Source organism: Capra hircus, chromosome 25, assembly GCF_001704415.2.
Source record: "Capra hircus breed San Clemente chromosome 25, ASM170441v1, whole genome shotgun sequence".
NCBI lineage: Eukaryota > Metazoa > Chordata > Mammalia > Artiodactyla > Bovidae > Capra > Capra hircus.
The window spans coordinates 36,470,025-36,491,465 of NC_030832.1; the positions used below are offsets into that span (position 1 = coordinate 36,470,025).

At 53.5% G+C, this 21,441-nt stretch overlaps 1 protein-coding gene across 2 annotated transcripts; it reads right to left on the reverse strand.

Annotated features, from left to right (window-relative positions):
* On the reverse strand, positions 3,243-11,219 carry SERPINE1 (serpin family E member 1). Of its 2 annotated transcripts, none has more exons than XM_013976795.2 (9): positions 11,072-11,219; positions 10,154-10,464; positions 9,278-9,511; positions 8,542-8,736; positions 7,752-7,950; positions 6,560-6,660; positions 6,347-6,433; positions 5,228-5,311; positions 3,243-4,893 (listed from the first exon to the last, which is right to left on the reverse strand). In XM_013976795.2, exons 2-9 carry the CDS (start codon positions 10,422-10,424, stop codon positions 4,856-4,858), a joined length of 1,209 nt encoding a protein of 402 aa, XP_013832249.1. In that variant the 5' UTR covers positions 10,425-10,464; positions 11,072-11,219; the 3' UTR covers positions 3,243-4,855. The 2 variants fall into 2 exon arrangements, with proteins under 2 accessions (XP_013832249.1, XP_005701338.1); XM_005701281.3 differs by having other exon boundaries at positions 10,154-10,425; positions 11,072-11,218.

The following is a 21,441-nucleotide window of genomic DNA, read 5'->3' on the forward strand; positions in this document are numbered from 1 at the left end:
CTGGTGCCCTGAATTCTTGGATTTTTGCCTTCATGAGCGCAGCTACCCGCTGTGAGCCCAAAGCGGGATCTGTCTAGGAGGCAGGAAGTAGGAGGGATGCCTTGGCACCAGCTGAAGTTTTGGGCACAGGTCTCATTATAGAAGTATCTTGTTAACTAAATGACGCCACGTCTAGGCTTTGTGTCTGTGGTCTAAGCCAGCTCGGAAGAGGCCAAGTAACCTCTATGGCCTTTTCTCCCCACTAGGTCTACAGTCATATCTTGGCCCTGCCAAGCTTGTCAATTGCACAGTGAGAATAAGAAAGGAAAGCTGGAGAAGCCACTGAGGTTAAAAGAGAGCATCTCTCATCCAAAACTGAGAGTAGGGACTTCCCTGGTGGTCCAACAGGTTAAGAATCTGCCTTTCAATGCAGGGGGTGTGTGTTCCATCCTTGGTCAAGGAACTAAGATACTATGTATCGTGGGGTTCCTGAGCCAGCCCACTCTAGGGCCCATGCGCCACAACTAAAGAGAAGCCTGCAGGCCACAAGGAAAGATCCCAGGTGCCACAACTAAGACCAGGGCATATGTGCTAAGTCGCTTCAGTCATGTCCCACTCTTTGCCACCCCGTGGACTATAACCCGCCGGGCTCCTCTGTCCATGGGGTTCTCCAGGCAAGAATACTGGAGTGGGTCGTCATGCCCTCCTCCAGGGGATCTTCCAGACCCAGGGGTCAAAGCCACATGTCATGTCTCCGTCATTGGCAGATGGTTTCTTTTACCACCAGCGCCACCTGGGAAGTCCCAACTAAAACCCCATGGAGCCAAATAAATGACAAAATAAATTTTAAGGGCTTCCCTGGTGGCCCAGTGGTTAAGAATCTGCTTTGCAGTACAGGGGGCGCTGGTTCAATCCCTGGTCCAGGGAGATCCCACATGCCTTGGGGCAACTAAGCCCACGCGCCACAGCTACTAAATGAGTGCCTAGAGCCTGTGCTACGCAAGGAGAGAGTAGCCCCCACTCGCCACTAGAGAAGGCCCAAGCACAGCAATGGGGACCCAGCATAGCCAGAAATAATACATTTATTAATAACATAAATTTTAATAAAAAATAGAAATAAAGCTGAGAGTAGGTTTGGGGAGCTGCTCACCCTTGGCCTCTTTCTTCTGGGTCTTGCCCTGATTCCCACTGGCTTTTTAAGGGGAAAAGAAGACTTCCCCTCCAGGCTCGATTGCACTGTGGGGCCCCTCTTACTGCAACAGCCTCAAGGGATGCAAGCCTGAAATGTAAAGAGAGGAATCCACAAGGAGATGTGGCAACCACATCCCCTCGGAACATCCTGGTACATCGTGTTGGAGGTGCCCAAGGATGCCCCTGGACTGACCCTTGGGAGGGGAACAGGAATGGGAAGGGTAGCGAGAAAGCCTCAGTACATACTGAATGATTGAGGAGGGAGGCGATGAATGAAGACCCTTTCTGGATTTACTCTCCAAAACATTACAATCAAAATTTGCTCCAAGGCAGGCCAACATAATTTTAGGGAAAATTATAATGTGAAGCTTCTTTTAGTTCAAGATCTGAAGTCTTAACTTTTTTTTTTTCTTTTTAATTTGGCTGTGCTGGGTCTTGGTTGCGGCATGCAGGATCTTTTTAGTTTCAGCAGCCAAATTTAGGTGTGGCACGTGAGATCTAGTTCCCTGACCAGGGATTGAACCCAGGCCCCTCGCAATGGGAGCTCGGAGTCTTAGCCACTGGACCACCAGGGAAGTCCTAAAGTTTGTCTTTATTCGTGGCAGTGCGCTTATTTAGGAAAGTTGTGAAGGCTTTTTTAAGCTTCAGAAAAGGTAAGATTCGTACCAGGCAAAATGGTCACTTTAAATTGTTTTGTATACCATTTGAAGATGTTTGTGTGACCAGAATCACATACTTGTGGGATTGGGAGGTTCTTAAAAGACACTTAATCCCATTGCTAGGAAGTTATCTTATGGATATGGGAGCACACGTGCACAGGGATGAAGGTACAGGATGGCCATCTCCGCATTCTCGGTAACAACGATGGCATATTTTTTAAGCCAAGAAACAAAATGTCCATCAACAATCCACTTCTACCCTTTCAAACTGTTCAAATGTCTTAGTATGAGAAGGAATTCCTTGATCATTAAAAAAAAAAAGTTCACCTCCTCTACCCTGACTGCTGAATGATGCCCACCAGCAGATCATCTTGGCTGTCCTTGAACACTTCCAGTGATGGAAAGCTCACTACTGCTTAACTATCAGACAATGTTTTGACCAACAGCCCCTGGACAAGAATGGGTTCCTATTAAGACATGATCCAAGTTTCCAGGGGGACTGGGTCTATCAGGCCCATCTTTAGGGCTCTGGAGCTGGACAGCACAAGATTTTGACAGCTAGTTCTTGGTATTTTTTCCATTTAAAAATTCCTGTGGAATATATAAATGGAAAATAATTGGGGGAAGAAGGTTCCCTGGCAAGAGCCTTCAAGATGTTGGAAGAAGACAATAAAGGACTGTTCAGGATAACATTTTAAGGAGGATATTAACAACCTGTGTAACAAAAGGGCCTTCTTTCAAAGAACCTGATATGTCGATGGGGGTGGAGAGGATAACATGCACACCCCAAATTAAAGAGCGTGCGTGCATGCAAGCACTGTTACACACCAGGAAAAGGGAAGCTGAGTACTTGCCAAGTAGACAGCGACGATGTTGACTGGATCCTCTGGGAATCCAGGGTGGAGGGAATGGATTTGGTTTGTGTTTTGAGAAATGGGGAGTGGGGTAGGTACGGGGAGGATGGGAACATTTGGTGGGGAAAGAAATGAACAGAATGGGAAGTGACAGGGACAGTGAAAAGAGGTGTCTGGGTGGGTGGCAGGTGTCTGAGGAACCTCTTTCCTTTTTTTTTTTTGGCCATGCCAAAGGGCACGTGGGATGTTCCACAACCGGAGATGGAACCCACGGCCCCTGCTGTGGAAGCACAGTCTTAACCACTGGACCACCAAGGAAGTCCCTCTTTTCTTTTCGAGGATGAGGCCCAAAGGGAGAAGCACGTCCTACACAGGGTGTCCCCCCCGGGGGTCTTCTTGCAGGCTCCGGTGGCCAGCCCTGCAGATTCACCCAGGACAGGTCGGTGTGCCTTGCCCCTTGCAGGTGTGTGTTTCATAAAGATCCCAGTTCATCAGGTCTGTAAACTGATAGGGTCTGGATTTTGTGCTGTGTGAAACAAGGAAAGTCATGGCCAAGGACTATTTTGGAATATTCTTTTTATTTATTATTTTTTTAAAAAAACATTTTTTTTTTTACTTGATTCTATATCAAAAGTGAAAAAGCAGTTTCAAGAGCCATGGACCCCACAAGTGGGGGTACTGAGTGTGGCCGACACTGTCCAGTGCATCAAGAAAAAAGATAAACAAAACAACACACACACAAAGAAGGAAGGTTTTTCACTGAAGGCACAGCGGGGTGATTGGGTTCTGTTAGGTTACATTCATTCAACATCTATGTGCAATTCTTCAATAAATTGGTCCTCTCTCTGTACCCCCTCAGCTAGCTGGCTTTCAGAAAGATTATCTGCCGGAGGTAATTGAGCCCTAGCTCGCTGTCTCTCTCATTCTCTCTCTCTCTCTCTCACGCGTCCACCGCTCACACACAGCAGCCGGAAATGACACACTGAAGTGAGTCACCAGTGCGGCTGTGAGTCACCCTGTAATTGGGGAAAGTTCTGTCCTGCTAGGTCGTGGAGCCCCTTGCACTCCTGCTCCTAAATATACTGGAAAATTTTGAAACCACTCCGTCTCTCTTCACCCACCACATCCTTTCGGTCCCTAAAAGTGAGCCGAAGTTGGATGGTCCTGCCAGGGACGCGGCTCCATCGGGTGGAAAACCCGGGAGAGGAGAGGCGCGGGGGCGCTGGGCCTCCACCAGGTGGCAGTGTGGGCCCCGGGAGGCTTGCCACCTGGCGGAGGGGAGGGACAGTCAAGAGGCCTCTCCTGAGATGCAGCGACACAGAGCCCCCCAAGGGAACACGGTGAACAAGGTTAAATAATGTTTCTCTGTAGACCTTTCTCTCTCCCAAGCGCACAAGTACAAAGATGTGATAAATATTCAGGCACACCCCTGGCATCTCACCCTCCCCACCAGGAGATGGGAGCCAAGAACCAGGCACACACCTCATCTCTCCTTCCGTTTCTGCAACATAAAGTTTGTGGGAAGCAGAAACCTGCTTCTCTGAGTAAACAAGTCACCTACACTCTAAAATAATATATACACACTGTTTCCTGGGGAGGGAGCAGCCAGGCCAGGGTGGGTCTCGAACCTCGGATCTGGGGAAGGATGGATCTTGGCTTGAAAGGGTGTTTCTCGCCTTGGCCTTCTCGGGCCTGCTGCCAGCCTTCTCAGCAGTGGCAGACAGTGCAAGAGTGACGGCAACGTGACCGGAACACACATTTCTAGCGAGCACACAAAAGCTCCTTCGTGTAAGCCTTGTGGTGCCATCCTACCAGGGCCTCGGTGGGATCCGGGACCCAAGACCTGACCAGGCAGAGCGATGGGCAGAAGCAGCTGGGCCAGCGGTCCTGGGAGTCCTGCAGTCCAGTTGGGAGGCCGGCTGGGTGTGATGCCTCCCAGTCTCTCCCAGGGTCTCCATTGGAGGGTTTAACTCAAAGGTCCTCTTTGCCCCTCCTGAGAGAGCCCAAAGTTAGGTCTAAGAGGCAAATTTGAAAGAATTTACCATGGAAAAAAAAATAAATAAATATCTTCTCTTTTTCCAGAAAAATGAATTAATAAAAATTCTTTGCTCCGGACTTTCTTCCTCTTGGACATCTCTAGTCTGTCCCAGATGAGGGCTGCCTTCCCCATGGTCAGGGTTCCATCACTTGGCCCATGAACAGGACAGTTCCTGAGGACGGAAGCATCACAGGAGATGAGAAGAGGGGGAGGCGGGGGACAGCTCACCAGCTCGGTGTTTATGGATGAACTGAGATAATGGGGACATGAGTGAGTGTTCAGAGACACAGCTGCTCTAGTGACTAAGCTGGGCAGAGGGACAGACAAGCACCCTGTCTGGAGAGAGAGCACTCCCCTCCAAGTGGAAGGGGAGCACAGCCGTGATTCATTGCCTGGAGTCTTCTTGGGGGAAGTGGGGGCGTCTACACCTGCCTGGATGGTACCTGAGTCCAGGAGAATGGGGAGGGGGGCCGAGAGTGGCGGGGCCTCTCAGGTCCCCAGCTCACCTGTGGGGTTGTGCCGCACCACGAAGAGGAAGGGTCTGTCCATGATGACCTCCTCGGGGGCCATTCGGGCTGAGACTATAACGGCTGGAAGAGACAGGACAGAATCTTAGAACAGAGGGACGTGGGCGCTGGCGCCTGGATGGGTCACAAGTGATCCAGTGACACCAGGGCTGGGGCTGGGGGGTGGATTGGGAGGCATATCCGACTCTGTGACCGCATGGGCTGTAGCCCACCAGGCTTCTGTTTCCATGGGATTTTCCAGGCAAGAACACTGGATTGGGTTGCCATTTTCTACTCCAAGGGATCTGCCCAATCCAGGGATCGAACTTGCGTCTCCTGCATTGGCAGGCAGATTCTTTACCACAGTGCCACCTGGGAAGCCAAATAATCACAGCAGAGACTTCCCTGGTGGCATAGCGCATCAGAATCTGCCTGCAATGGAGGGGACACGGGTTTGCTCCCTAGTCCAGGAGCATTCCACAAGCCGCAGAGCAACTGAGCTCATGTGCCATGACTACTGAGCCCGTACTGTGAACCCAGAAGTGTCAGGATGTCCTCTAAGGCAGTTGGGCAGAGCTCTAGCAGCTATTTGCTTGAGTAGCAAAAGTGAAAGTTGCTCAGTCGTGTCCAACTCTTTGCGACCCCATGGACTATACAATCCGTGGAATTCTCCAGGCCAGAATACTGGAGTGGGTAGCCTTTCCTTTCTCCAGGGGATCTTCCCAACCCAGGGATTGAACCCAGGCCTCCTGCATTGTAGGCGGATTCTTTACCAGCTGACCCACAAGGGAAGCCTGCTCACTCTTTCAAGGCCTGCTGGAGGCAAGCGCCTTTAAGTCGACTGGCCACTCTGAGAGCAAGCCAGGACCTCCCATTCAGGGGGACTTCAGAGCCAGTGGGGAGGGAACGGGGTCCCGGGGAAAGCAGGCCCATTTTCTAGTGGGATCAGGTAACGGTAATGCTCTCCACACAGGAAGCCCTGTTCTACCAGGAGAGGCCCGGTAGATAGACCAGGGCAGTGGGGTCTTCCCGGTGCACCCCGGGTGTGGGTACCAGATCATGGCCCCTCGTGGAAGCCTGGGGCTGAGACTCGCCAGGCCTCACCTGAGCCTGACTCACCTGTGGAGGAGGACGCCAGCGTGCCGCTCTCATTCACCTCGATCTTCACTTTCTGCAGCGCCTGCGACACGTACAGAAACTCTTGATCTGAAATGGAGGCGGACCCCAGAGCGCGTTAGCCTTGGTCCTCGGGGGTGGTGGTGGGGAAGGTCCTCTGTCCTCGGGAGACCCCACTGTCCACCAGGGGAAGAAAGGGAAAGGGAAACCACTTACCTGAAAGACTGGAGAAGTCCGCCTGGCGCGGCCTGAACATGTCGGTCATTCCCAAGTTCTCCAGCGGCCTCCTGAGGTCGATTTCGGTCTCCAGGGAGAACCTACGCACAGCAGCAGGACAGGGCTCCAGCTCAGGCCACCCCCAGCCTTAGCGGGCGTCCCTGCCCCCTACACACACAGAGACCAGCAGGAGGGGGGACTGATGCGAACGCAGAAGTGGGAGGCTTGTTTTTCTTTCAAGTCTGTTGGCAAGGTCTCTCTCCTTGCTGGGAAGATTCTGATACTAATGAACATTTCTCCTGCAAGCTCCCCACCCCCTCGAACCTCTGACTAATTACTTTCCTCCAATGAGGCAATGGCTGCAGCACAATCGTGTTCAGTCTGACTGGGGTGGGAGTGGGGAAGGGCAAATTCCCCTGCAAAGGCTAGCTGAAAAGAAATCTGGTCTGTAGCTTGTGTTTCTGAGAGTGGAGCCCAAAGAGGACTCCAGCAGCGAGGCTTTGGGGAGCTTGGTCTGCCTCCCACCAGGGCACGACTAATTACCTCCGTTCTTTGAGAGAGAGAGGGCGTGCTAACCAACTAAATCGTCCTCTTTCCCTAAGCCTGGCATTGTGGCATCTGGAAATGCGGGGTCGGCATAGTGGGAGGCTTCCCCACGATTCTGGAATGGACCCAGCCTCAGCCTCCAGCACCCTCTCCACTTCTGCAGAGGAATTTTTAAAATCTGCTTCGTGGCAAGCCAGCTAGAAGCCAGAGTTCAGGCTCGCTTCATCTGCACAAGCGATTCCTTTTGTCTCCATTATGTGGATGTTGACTTGAAGCGAGGGAGGTGGGAGTGAGGGGTGTTCATAAGAGGGTGAGGACCACCGCATTCCCCGGCCCCCCACCTCCCATCATCTCCCCGGCTCTTCCTCTGGCTAACTTTTGCTGGGTATTCAGCGGGTGGTGGGCGTGGTGTGGTCTCGACAAGCTTCCCCTCGCTGCCCTCCACCGCAAGAGGGAAGATGAGCAGGATCTTAATCAAACCCAGGCCAGAGTGTGTCCCATCTGCACCCACGCAGCAGCTTGCTGCCCTGAAAACGTCAGGTTTGGGAAACTCCACTTGCTGGGGGCGGTGCCTGTGTGGCAATAGCGGGGAGCCAGAGGAGGCGGGAGGGGGAGGCAGAGGGGACTAGAGCAAGGGGTGGCTTACTTGGGCAGAACCAGGAGGCGGGTCAGTCTGGTCATATTCCCTTTCCACTGGCTGATGAGCTCAGCATCCAGAATGCTGGTGAGGGCAGAGAGCGGCACCTCTTTCTCATAGGGGGCAGCAATGAGCATGCTGAGAGTGTTCCCGTGGTAGGGCAATTCCAGGATGTCGTAGTAATGGCCGTCGGGGGTGGTAAACTCAGCTGGGAAAGACACCAAGATGGAGCATTGGCAATAGGTCCAGCTCCTGTCGATTCTAACCCGGCGTTGGCTTTCCCACCAGTCCTCCCGGGCCCTCCATCCTCCCTGGAAGCCAGCTCTCCATCCTGGCTTTCGAGGCTCCCCCCCGCCGCCGCCACCACCCCTCTCCTGTTCAGGGTTTCTATTTCCATTTGCCTTCTCTTCTCCAGGGCACAGTGTCTCCTGGGCGTTCTCTGTCTCGGGTTGGCCTTCTTTACCTTCACACCCTTCTCCCCAGTCTCCAGCTATCACTTCATTCCGATCCCCACCTCCTGAATCTCAGCCTCCACATAGCTCTTCCCCAGGAGGAAGCCCAGCTTATCACACCAGAACCACACGAAGATGAGAGATGGTAGCAAGTGGTCAAGTGGGATCCTAAGGTAATTTCTGGATTTCAGCTTCATCTTGTGCAAGATAATCCCCATGTCTCCTACTTGGGAAGTCTTTGTTGCAGCTGGGGTGTGTTCTAGGGTTTCTCTTCCCTTGGAGTGGACCACCCCAGGGATGAGGTTCAGTCACTGTGGGGCCTGGGGAAGGGAGAGTCTTGCACTTACTGTAGTTGAACTTGTTGGTCTGAGCCATCATGGGCACAGAGACGGTGCTGCCGTCGGACTTGTGGAAGAGGCGGTGGTGGGTGCTCGACTCCAGGAAGGGCATCTTCCACTGGCCGTTGAAGTAGAGGGCATTTACCAGGACCAGGCGCGTCAGCCAGTCCACAGCCCCCTCACCGAGTAAGTCGCTGATCATGCCTAGAGGAAATCCAGGTGATCAGGAGGCTGGATATTGTTTTAATCCTTTTAAATGGTTCCCTTGAGCTCCCAGTCCTCAAATGGACGTGTGTCAGAAGGGATCCCATCAGAAGATGGACTGGGTAAGGTTTAGTGGACCAGTCTAGCTGCTTTCAACCCGTTCCATCTTCCTAAGTGTCTCAGAAAGCCTTCCGGCTCACCACACTGCCTTGGTCCTGGGATCCTGTCTAGGATCAGACCTGGAAATGTCAGTCTCCCCTTACTTTGTTCCCTAAGCTGTAATCTTGAAGGACTGTGTTTGCCCCCTGCCATGGGTTATTACTGCTCTTAGAACATCTCACAGTACTTTTTAGGGATGTCTTTAGAGGTGGTTCAGAGGGCAAGTCTAATTATGGAAAAAACAAGATGCTTTGATTCTTAAAGCACCTGACCTTCTGTCTACAGAGCAGAAGGTGCTGGAAGGGAGGGGTCAGGACGCTTGAGACTTGAATCCCAATCTCTGCAGGCTCTTGGGACTGGCCTCCTTTCTCTGCCTGCTCACCTTTTGTGTGTCTTTTCACCCAGTCGTTGATGATGAACCTGGCTCTCTCCACTTCAGAGAAGTCAACCTGCTTGACCGTGGTGCGGAACAGCCTGAAGAAGTTGGGCATGAAACCGCGGACCAGCTCTAGGTCCCGCTGCACGAAGATGGCGTCGGCTGTGCTGATCTCATCCTTGTTCCACGGCCCCATGAGCTCCTTGTACAGTCGGTGGAGGGCAGGGGCCATGCCCTTCTCTGGGCCAAAAGAGGGAGGGAAAGACACATTAAGCTCCCCTTGAACCCAGGGCTCCCAGCAGGGCCAACTTCCCCCAAACCTGCCCACATGGACGGGACTCTTCTGCTCCCCCAAGGGTCTCTGAAGGGAGATTTTATTCCAAATCTTAATCTCTTCTGCATCTCCCTCTTTTCCTCAAAAATCAGGGGCCCTAACCCTTGCTTTGGCTTAGAATATTTTTATCTGTTTTTAAGTTATAAACCCAAACCTTCTTCTTTTAATAACAATAATAGTTATGCTAGGTAGGCCTTTCACATGCATCATTTTGGAGTTAATCCTTACAACAGCCCCAGGTGGTAGATCCCCATTTTGCAGATGAGAAAACTGAGGTTCAGAGGGGTTAAGATCACAAAGTGCAGGAGTAGTGAGGAAGGGCCATTTTACACCAGATCCACTGGCTCATACACCTTGTGACTGGCCAAGAGCCAAGTGATACAGGATTGTGGTGGGAAGGAGAAGCAGTGGTCCACCCCTGCATCAGGCAGGACAGGAGCTGGCTCACTAAGCCGGGGCCAGCCCTCCCTCTGCTTCTGGTTAGCTACAGCCCTGTCCTGGGGAGACTCCCTGAGTGCCCGCCTCCCTCTCTGCCTGCCGCCTCTCACCTTCAATCTTGAATTGCATTGCCTCTTGGATCTGCTGTCGAGTTTCTCCTCCTGTGGTCAGCTGCAGCATGGCCAGGACCGAGGCCACCCCATAGGGTGAGAAAACCACGTTGCGGTCCTTGGAGGCCTGCACCACCTGCTGAAACACCTTCACTCCAAAGTCTGTGGCCAGGCTGGCCGCCGGAGACTGGTGCTGGTAGGAGGCAGACCCTTCACCAAAGATGAGGGCCAGGCCCAGGGCGAGGCAGGCAGAGACCGGAGACATCCGCATTCTGGAATCAGCGGGAAAAGACTGGATGAAGTGGATAGCTCTGAAAGGACAGAGAGGGAGTAGGGGTGGTGGCAGCCCACCCTCGGCCAGGCTCCCATGTTTGCCGCTGGCATGTGATACGTGAACAAGCCGGCAAGGCAGAAACCGCGGTGGGTTCAGATCCTGAGCCTTTTCCCCCTGTCTCAGCCCTGGGGAATCTGGAGTGCGTTTTCACCTGCGGGAATTTGGAGCCCGGTGGCATCTCCCTTCCCTTCCAGGAGGCTGAAAGGCTAAATTATAATAGCATCTGTGATTTACAGGATGCTTCCTAATTATTTTATAATGCTTTCACAATCGTTGTTTTATTCAAGTTAGCAGGCGTGGAAAACCCCTTTCTTGAGCTGGGAAGGGGGGAATGTCTTCCATGGAGAGGGTCCTAGAGAGGCGAGGCCCTTGCTTCTGGGTGGTGGGATTGTTGGGGCGTCCTGACCATCTTCCCCGCTCCCCTGTGATCACCGCTGTAACAGGGGTCAACTCAGGGCTGCAGGTCTCCGGGCCGAGGGAGGAAAGAGGAACACTGGGGACCATGGACAGAAGGGACTCTGCAGACGGGAGCTCTCTGCCTTAGCTGGAGGTACGGAGATGGAGAGGGTTCGCTTTGCTCTTACCTGAATTTCTCAAAGTGCCTTGGGATGGGCGGTTTGTTCCTGCTGCCGCTGCGGGTGTTGAAGGTGGTAGCCCTTCCTCCGCTGGAGAGGGGGTGTGGCTCTCTCTGGACGGTGCTCTCGGCCCTTCAACCAGAAACAGCTCTGCTCCACTGCAGGCTGCTGCCTCCCTTTATACCAGATGTGAGCCGGAAGTCGATTAACTCATGGTTCGGCCCCGCCCACTTTTTGGCCCTCTCAGCGCCTCCCTCTGTGGGACTTGCTGAGGCATCCGTGTGTGTACGTGTGTGTGTGAGAGAGAGAGGGCTCTGGAACAATTGAGCCAACCCTGGTTGCCTGGGCCCCAGGGCCACCCTTGATCTTGCTGCCCTCGGTCTCAGGACATTAAGCCAGTTTGACCCCTGGCACCCAGTGTTTACGTTCCCCAGAGCTCAGCGTGGGGAGAGTTTACATTTCCTCTTTGTCCTTGGGAGAATAGGATCAGTACATATTTAAAGCTCAAGATCCTGCAACTTCCTTGTCCATCAGCCCCGTGCGCTGGTTAAACTTGGAAGAACACTCCACCCTCCTTTTGGCCGCATCCCAGAAGCCCGAGGGCACACAGCATGCCTTGTTGATTGTCTGGGTTTTGACTGTCTAGAACTTGAGGATTCCCTCCCGTCTTTCTCTCTTTTCTGCCAAGTGCCCGCCCGCCCGCCGTCGGGTGAGGCACGGCTGACTCCCCCACGTGTCCAGACTCTCCCGGTGCCCCCGGGGCTCTCTTTGTGTCAACAGCTCTGTCTGGCTGGGTTTTGAGGTGTGCTGGGTGGGGTGGTGGCTTACCAGAGCAGAAGGGTAAAGCCTTGGCGGGGGATCAGGAGCTCAGTGTGTAGGTTTCATTTCTCTGAACTGCCTGCTGCGATTGCGGAGGAATACTCCTTAACCTTTTCCTCCAGATGTGGAGGTTGGGAGCGCTGGAGTGGCAAGAGTAGGGATGAGACTAAGAGCGTTAATTCCTGGCGGGGTGTGTGGAGTGTGCTGCTAAGGCACTGCAGTTTGGGGTGGAAAAGTGACCCAAGAATTCTACAGATGATGGGTATTGGCTGGAGGCTAGTGAGTAGGACTGGGCTGCTGTGTTTAGGGCTCTGGTGGGGACAGGCACCCTTGGCTGTGTAGCTGGATGTCATGGACAGGGCCGGGCTGAAAGGGTCCTGGGGGCCTGGGTGCCCTTGACTTGAGGGTCCACACACTGTCATGCTTTGTGTGGGTGGTGGGATTCAACTGGGGGTATCCATGGAGACAGCCGACAGCAGCATCACAGGAAGCTGAAGTGGGTGGATGTGTCGGGATGTTTGTTTTGGATTTTTTCAGTAAACAGATACCAAGGGCAACCACAGCTGGAGGGCTTTCCCATTTTCACTGTGCCTCCGCCTTTGTTTTCTCCGTTGCTCCTGGGATCCAGGTGGGGGTGCGGGTAACGGAGAGAAGGGGAAACCTCAGCTGGAAAGTTAGGGTCACCGACCCGTTCCCAGGGCCAGACTGTTCATCTGTCACTGCTTCTTGTTTATGTCTCTCTTCGTCTGGTCCAGAGTCCCTGAGAAAGTGGTTAGCCGCGAGGAGGAAGAGCAGTTACGCCTGCTGTCCCTCAGATGGAGAAAGCAGAAGTCCAGTCCCCAAGCCATTTCCGACTCCCAGAAAGGCCCCAGTGACTTGCCCTCCACCCTTGGGGGCCACAGGGGGACAGGGAGCTGGGAGTCTGGGTTGGGAGTGCCACGCTCCAAGTTGGAAGAGCAGCGGGTCCAGAGTCGGCGGGACCTGCCCTCCAGGCGCCCCGCTGCCTGGCCTCTCCAGTCATTCAGCTGAGTCTCATCTCTCCCTCCGTGGGCTACTGCGGCCTCGGCCACAAAGGCCCTGCTGTTCTCTGGGATCACCTGGGCCCTGCCAAGGACGTGACCACTTCTGTCCCCATCCCTGGACCTGAATGATTCTGAGGTCATTCCGGAAAAGCCATTCTGTTCCCGGGCAGTGCCTGGGAGCAGCTCTGTGTCCTGCTGGGGAGAGAAGGGGGACATTTTTACTTTGGAAACAGAAAGGGCTGACTTACTAAGGGGTTATTTCCCAAACCAGGGAACCCATCTAAGTGTCTGGGTGTGGATTAGAAGCGGAGGCAAAGTTCAGTGGAACTGGGTCCCATGCTGGGTTTTCTGATGGTGTCCTTTTGTCTTTCTGAGCAGCTGGGGCCACCATATGATCTGAACTCAGACTTGGCTGTGGCCCCTGCCGCTCCTCTCTGTGAAATGACCTCGTCTCTCCCGCCCCCCCGACCCCGATCTGCCCTGAGGAGACCTTCCCTGCCGCAGTGGCAGCCCGATGGCCCACTGTCCCAAAGCAGTACGTGCAGGAGCGCTCCGTCGTGTCTGACTCTGTGCGACCCCATGGACTGCAGCCCGCCAGGCTCCTCTGTCCATGGGATTCTCCAGGCAAGGGTACTGGAGGGGGTTGCCATGCCCTCCTCCAGGGGGATCTTCCTGACCCAGGGATCAAACCTGCATCCCCTGACACTCTTGTATTGCAGGCGAATTCTTTACCACTGAGCCACCGGGGAAGCAGGCCCTAAAGTAGACCTCCCGGCAATATCCTCCTCAGAACCTCGCCTGACTCAAGGGGATGTCACTTTCTATCCTTTCCCTGATCCCCTCAAACTAACAGCTGTGACCCCATCACTTCTTTTAAGCCTGGGCTCTTTTGTAAGAGGTCAAAAGTCCCTGCTGTTGAAATAACTGATCTCTGATTCCCGGAGAATCAGAGATAAGAGGATGAGTTACACGGCTGTGGATTGCTCAGGGAAGTTCCAGCTGTAGCTAACTAGGAAAGCTGTTTCCAAAGGCGCTTCGGCAGGTGGTTCGTGACAAGGCCAGACTCATGGCTTTCCGTGACTGTCCCCAGGCCTGCCCCCGCCCCCCCACCCCTGCAGCCCTGGTTCCGTTGTTGCCTTGGGTCTCCCCTCCAGCTCATCTCCTGCCCTCTGCTGCCCTCTTGGCTCTCTGCTGTTCCTCTTTCCCCATTTGCTCTGAGTCCCAGCCACTCTTTTTCACTTTCCCTTTCTCTGCCTCCGAGACTCCCCTGCTCTTATCTCTTCTGCTCACTCCTGCATCCACTGGGGACCCTCATCACCCCCCCCCCCACCCCGCGGTGGTCACCTCTAGTCTCAGCCCCGCGAGATCTCTCCCCACCCTCCCACTCTGCTCTCCGTGACTCAGCCCCTCTCTCCCTCGCCCTTGTCCCCGTGTGCACAATCCCTTTTACAGTCAAAGGCTCTCTCTGCTCCAGGCCGTCCTGTGGGGAGAGGAGGGGCCTCCTGTCAGTTACACAGGCTCCCTGGAATGTTGGAGCCGGCCTCCCAATTCTTGGTGATTTCACTGGGAGAGCCGGGGGTGGCAGGAGGCTGGGGTCCTGCTAATTCACAGTGCTATTTCTGGCCTGGTTGCTCTCCAAACATCACAAGGCCCAAAATAGCCTATGTTTGGGCTGGGCTCTCGCCAGCCCTCCTCTCCCCACTTCATAAGAGTGAGCAGAGGCCAGGGCTCTGTGTCAGCCTCTTCTTGTTGAAGATCACGGCCCTGGGACAGCCTCGGTCCATCCAGGGTCCCCCCTCACAGTGGCGCCAAGCCTGACTTGCCTCCCCAGTCCGATTCCATAGAGCACCTCTCGTTTCTGCCTTCTCCAGCCCCCACTTCTCGCCATCTATCTTACATTCCTGAAACAGGAAAATCGGCATACCTCCACCATGGGAAGCTTTTCTTCTCCACTTATGTCACAGAGTCTCAGAGCAGGAGGGCTCTAAGAACCATCTGGTCCAGTCCTTTGAATCTGCACGGTGATATGTGTGAGGCCACAGAGACCTCCCATAAACGAGAGAGCCGTAGTGCCCATTGACCTGGCCTGGCCAGGGCTCTGATGCTTAGCTACTTATGCGTCTTTGGGCAGAACTGAACTTTGCAGGCCTTAGGGTTTTTATGTGCAGGTAGGTAGGTAGACAGAAGTTTTTCGTTAGACAGACACCGATTCCCACCCTTCAGGGTTGTTGTGAAGATGAAATGAAATATTGTGTCTGGCACGTTCCAGTCTCTCACTAAGTGGCAGCTGCTCCCAGTTGGGGCAGAAGCACGACAGAAATCCAGACAACTTGAGCTGTTAATTCTTGCCTTAGGCAGGTGCCTGGGTTACAGTTTGACTTCTCTCAGTGATAAGCAGAGTGGATGGAAGGCTCTTAGGAAGTGGACTGGCTGGTTACCCAAGAGAAAGGCCGCCAGCCCCTCTGTCCATTTCAGGCCAGATCCCCGATTTCACTTGAGTCCTGACATGCTTGCCACTGGCCGATTTTGCAAGCTTTATTATTTTTCAAAAGTGTTTATTTATTTTTGGCTGTGCTGGGTCTTCGCTGCTGTGTGGGCTTCTTTTGCTCTACTTGTGACAAAGTGGGGGCTACTCTCTCGTTGGGGTGTGCGGGCTTCTCGTTGTGGTGGCTTCTCTTGCTGTGGACCACGGCCTCTAGGACACATGCGCTCAGTAATTGTGGCTCACAGGCTCTAGAGCTCAGGCTTCAGTAGCTGTGGTGCGTGGCCTTAGCTGCTCTGTAACATCTGAGATCTTAGTTCTAAGACCAGGGATCGAACCTGTGTCCCTTGCATTGGGCAGGCAGATTCTAAACCACTAGGCTGTCAGGGAAAGCCCCCTTTCTCAGGCTTTAGATCCTGGGAAGATTTTCCTCTCTGGGCTGCAGGGTCACATGTGGACCCCACGGATACGTGACCCAAGTCTTGAACCCTCCAGCATACCAGGAAGGAGGGGGGCTTGCTTTATCAGCTGGTAAAACCAGGCTGAGTTTGACCTATTCTTCTAGTCTTGGTTCTTTGGCCCCTGCTCTGCCCCCCACCTCCCCTGTGCCTTGTTGATTCCTCTCTGACACCCCATGACAACTGGACCGCTTTTACAGGAACTCCCTCGCGTCACAGTCGTTTCCTGTGCTTGCCCTTCACTTTGCTGTGGCCATCGCCATATCTCACTTATCCTCGTTTGTCAGGGGGAAGGTCACTGGGGGGCAGCAGTCTCTTGGAAGGGCCTCTTATAATGTGTTCAATGAGCCTCAGAGACCCTCTCTGGCCCCCAGAGAGAGGCAAGAAAGCACCTGTTCTCTTGGGAGAAAGAAGCAGAGAGAGTAAATGGGACCCAGTGTAGTCACAGAAGGAAGTCTGGGGCAGATGGTGTGAGTGATGTCTGGGGTAGGTGTCCCGGCAGAGCTCACCAGTGGCAGTCAGAATGAGGTAGCTCAGGCCTGGGAGCCCCCCACCCCGACCAGGGGCCACCCTAGCCTGATCGCAACCTCCTCCCACTTCTCTCTCCACGTGTGCTGAGGTCTAATTCTGACCCACTTCTTTCCTCTTTACCAGAACTCATTCCTCATTCCCTGCATTCCTGAGCCTCCCCTTAGCACTTGCTCTGGACACATCCTGTTTCAATTTACCCTGTCTGCTATGTAAGTCTTCCCCGAAATGCCCAGTTATCGACAATCAACACTCCATGATTTGATTCAGAGAAACACAGGATTCTTCCTCCCCTCAAAGGCACAGACCCACGCCCTGGGACAGATTAACATATATGCAATGATTAAATTAGAACCATCTGTCAAACCATCTGTATACAAAGCGATAAGACTCGGGCTATCAGGGTAGCTCTGAACGTGGAGGGAGGGCTTCCTGGAGGAAGAAGGACTGATGCTGGGTTGTGCGGGAGAAGCAGAGGGCAGCATGGCTGGGGCAGGTCAGAGGAGGACAGGCCACAGAGCCCAGGACAGGAAGGGGTGACAATGTTCCCATCGCCTCTCCACCCGTCTTCCTCTCTGGGCAGCAACCCTTTCTGCTGGGGCATCCTGTCTCCGTCATGCCCTCTTCATGGGCTTTCATGTTCTTCTAAGTCTGCTCTTTCTGTGGCCTCCCCCCAAAGGTTCTTGAAGTAGATGCTTCTGCTGGAATCTGCATCCTGGCTCTGGACACAACCAGTTTACTGAGCCGGGCAGACGCCCAGAGAGACAGTGACTCTGGGTCAGTGGGGAACCTGTGGGTGGCGGAGGTCCCAGGAATGAAGCAGCCCAGTGATGCAACACAGATGGAATTTGCTATTGGGGAGCCAGGGACGTCCCAAGTCGCTGGCCATTCTTACTTCCTCACCATATGAAAGCAGGCCTTCTCTACGTGCCTCTTTATCTGAGTCACCCAGGGTGGCCTCAGCTGGCTTGGCGAGCAGGAAGGCAGTGGGGCTGTTGGCTTGCTTGGATCAGTTAGAGCCCAGAACCCTTCCCATGCCCTTCTGGGTCGTTTGGCGACTGAAAGGGCCGGCAGGGAGTGACGCAGAGTGTGAAGAAAGGGGAACAGAAGGACCTTAGCGTGGTTGGGGGGGTGGGGGTCAGGGGACAACTGCCTTCTCCTCCACCAGCTCAGCTTCATTCAGGAGCTTCTCTGGATCTCTTCTGGGACGTGTTTGATGGGACATTCAGAGGTGCCTTCAAAGAGCTTGCAAGGCAGTCACAGTCCTAAGCAACACTTTCTACCCCCTTGCAGGCTGGAGGCCACCTAGAAACGCTTCCCGCCTCTGCCCACCCCCGACTTTGTGAGCCCCTGTTCCCTTCTCCAGAGAACCCAGCTCCTCTTAGTCACCGCTCCTGTCCTTCACATCTCCCTCAGGAGTCCTGCTTTTTCTCTCCCTGATCTTGGTTGCTGCCTCCTCTTGACTTCAGAGAGCCTGTCCTGATTGGGAAAGGAGTCCCAAGGAGATCCGTCACTGGAAGATTCCCCTTCCCCTCCTGCTGAGCACAATCAGGGCTCCGTATCTGTAGGTTCTGCGTATCCGGTTGCAACCAACCAATCACATAACAGTTGACTGAATCCCCGGATGCAAGATTCGTAGATGCGTTACCTGCGCATACAAAGGGCAGAGTAGGAGGTTGCTGTTATCGTTCAGTCACCCAGTCGCGTCCTACTCTTTATGATCCCGTGGACCGCGGCATGCCAGGCCTTCCTGTCCCTTTCATCTCCCGGAATCTGCCTAAGTTCATATTCATTGTATCGGTGATGCCATCCAGCCATCTCATCCTCTGATGCCCTCTTCTCCTTCTGCCCTCAATCTTTCCCAGCATCAAGGAACTTTTCCAATGAGTTGTCTGTTCACATCAGATGACCACAATGCCGGAGCTTCAGCTTCAGCATCAGTCCTTCCAGCACATATTCAGGATTGTTTTCCTCAAGATTGGTTTGATATCCTTGCTATCCAAGGGACTTTCAGGAGTCTTCTTCAGTTTGAAGGCATCAGCTCTTTGGTGTTCTGCCTTCTCTACGGCCCAGCTCTCACAACCGTATGTGACCACCAGGAAGACCACAGCCTTGACTATATGGACCTTTGTCAGCAGAGTAATGTCCCTGTTTTTCAACACATTGTCTATGTTTGCCATTGTTTTCCTGATCTCATGGCTGCAGTCACCACCTGCAGTGATTTTGGAGCCTAAGGATAGGAAATCTTCTTTTCCCCTTCTATTTGCCACGCAGTACTGGGACCAGATGCCATGATCTTAGTTTGTTGTTGTTGTTTTTTTTAATATTTAGTCTTAAGCTGGCTCTTTCACTCTCCTCCTTCACCCTCATCAAGAGGCTACACCATTTTATATAAGGGTCTAGCAAGACTGAGGACTTCCTGAGTAGCTCAGCTGGTACAGAATCCGCCTACAATGCAGGAGACCTGGATTTGGTTCCTGGGTCAGGAAGATCCCCTGGAGAAGGGATAGGCTACCTTTTCCAATGTTCTTGGGCTTCCTTGGTGGCTCAGATGGTAAAGAATCTGCCCACAATTAGGGAGACCTGGATTCGATCCCTGGGTGGGGGGGCTACAGTCCATAGGGTCACAAAGAGTCAGACATGACTGAAGTGACTTAGCAGCAGTGTAACTGGGGATTTGGGTATCTGCAGGGCCCTTGGGCTTCCCTGGTAGCTCAGTGGGTAAAGAACCTGCCTGCAGTGCAGGAGACCTGGGCTCAATCCCTGAGACTGGAGGATCTCCTGGAGAAGGAAATGACTACCCACTCCAGTATTCTTGCCTGGAAAATCCCATAGAGAGAGGAGCCTGGTGGGCTGCAGTCCATGGGGTTGCAAAGAGCCGGGCACGACTGAACAGCTAACACAGGGCCCTTGAAACCCATGCCCTGTCGAGACCACTATATTCAGCCAGACTCTTATGAGCCCCAAGTGTTTGCTCTCAGGATTCTCCAGTAGTCATCACTGTGACCAGACAGGCTCTAACTGTCTGTGTGGTCATGAGCAAATCATTTTCCCTCCAGAGTGCCTCGATCTCCCTAGACAGACACCATGGATCTGAACAAGATGCTTTTTATAGAAAGAGGCAGATGTGGCCTGAGGAAAAGCAGGAGACTCCGGACAACTTCTTTTTTTTTGTCTTTTAAACTTTTAATTTTGTATTGGTGTGCTTGCTAAATCACTTCAGTTGTGTCTGACTCTTTGGGACCCTATGGACTGTAGCCATTCAGGCTCCTCTGTCCATGGGATTCTCCAGGCAAGAATGCTGGAGTGGGTTGCCACGCCCTCCTCCAGGGGGATCTTCCTGATGCAGGGATCAACCCCACATCTCCTACATCTCCTGCACTGGCAGGCAAGTTCTTTACCACTTTTGTCACCTGGGAAGCCCCTGTATTGGGCCTATAGCCGATTAACAATGTTGTGATAGTTCCAAGTGGACAGCAGAGGGACTCAGCCATACACACACATGTATCCATTCTCCCCTTCAAACTCCCTTCCCATCTAGGCTGGCTGGGCAACTTCTTTTACTCTCCAGAGTCTTATTTTCTCTTCTGCAAAAAGGGGGAAATGATCCACTTTCATAACTACCTTATTAGAGTTTCAAAAGATGGTGTGAATGAAAAGGCCAACTGTATCTATCCTTAGAAAGAAAGCAATCAGTAGGCTTCAGCTAACTTTAAAAAATGTGTGTGTGTCTTCTCTTGAGCCCCTTGATTTCCTGGGGGTAGAGATCAGGACCCCTGTGATAGAAGAGATTAGCTAATTAGGTCTTCAGGGAAGAAGCCCTGAAACTCAGCAGGTGGGACTGGGGCTCTGGGACAAGGAAGGCCCATGTCTGGCGCTGGCAGGGTAGGACCAGGCTTCCCGCAGATGCTCCAAAAAGGCATCTTTACTGAGTTAAGAAATTCGATCTAAAGCAGATGCTCAGAGCTGGCAATGCTTGCTGTCTCTCCTATTACCAGGACCCAGAATTATAACACGGCTTCCTCCTGAGTCCCTTGCAGTGGGGGGTTGTGTGGGGAGTGAGGAGGTATGCTTGCTATGCCCCCAACTCCCATCTGTGTCAGGAACTAACAGGGCCCTGTGAGTAAAGGCTGATGCAGGCTAACGAGTAACTGTTATTCACATTGCAGCTCTGCCTGGGGGGAGGGGCTGGACTGCTGGAGTGAGGGGAGCTGAGGTGGCAGATATGAGGTGGCCCAGACCTGACAAAGGCTCTGGGGCCCCTTCTGCTTCATGGCTAGAAGGCCAGGTTGGCCTGGGCTGCATTTAACATTCAGGAATCAGACCTGGGCTCTTTCCTGGAACTGGCCTGTGGGCTAGGGCCTAGGTCAGGAGAGGGGAGGTGTGAGGCATCCCCCTTACACACGCCTTCCCCACCTCCCCACCTTGCACAGCCCCACAGGAAGTGCCATGGGCAGAGGAGTTGGCACAAGTTGGGCAACTACCTGCCCCCCATCCCCCGCACCCTCACCCCTTATGCCGTATCCTGAGACCACCTTGGAGATTAGCCTCAGCTTGGCCTGACTGTCTGGGCTCCCTGCCTTTCTTGGAGCCAGGGGAGTCTTGTACTCAATCCAGGGAGGAACTAAATTGGGAGTGAGAAGCCCAGGGCTGTAGAGTCTGTCCCCATCTGTGTGGACACTCCAGGCTTGCTTCTTGGGCTTCACTGCCCACTATAGTGGGGAGGGCTTGTCCTCTCATGGACTGGCCACCCACCATAGACACACTGCCCACCCACAGTGGACGCACCACCCATGGGATGCACACCGCAGGCCCCACAGAAGAGGCCTGAGGCTCTGACCAAAGAGCTTCCCACTTCCTGCCTCCACCCTTTGCATCCTCGGCCGCTGTCCTCTCCATGAATGGCCAAGGTCCTGGCTGGTAGCCAGAGCTGTCTGGACAGGAGGAAACCGGGATGTGAGGAATGGCGGCGGCAGGAGGGGCGCAAACACCGAGTCCTCAAGAGCAGAAATTCCACCGGAAAGGAAACAATGCATCGGGGACGGAGTCACCTTCCAGGGGCAAGGGGGC

What these genes read in the sequence shown, in the direction of transcription:
- SERPINE1 (XM_013976795.2), bottom strand. Translation starts at nt 10,424, where the DNA reads ATGCGGATGTCTCCGGTCTCTGCCTGCCTCGCCCTGGGCCTGGCCCTC. An exon ending in GGTGAAAAGACACACAAAAG is followed by an intron (nt 8,737 to 9,277) that starts GTGAGCAGGCAG and finishes GATTTCCTCTAG; the next exon opens with GCATGATCAGCGACTTACTC. An exon ending in CGCCTCCTGGTTCTGCCCAA is followed by an intron (nt 6,661 to 7,751) that starts GTAAGCCACCCC and finishes TGCTGTGCGTAG; the next exon opens with GTTCTCCCTGGAGACCGAAA.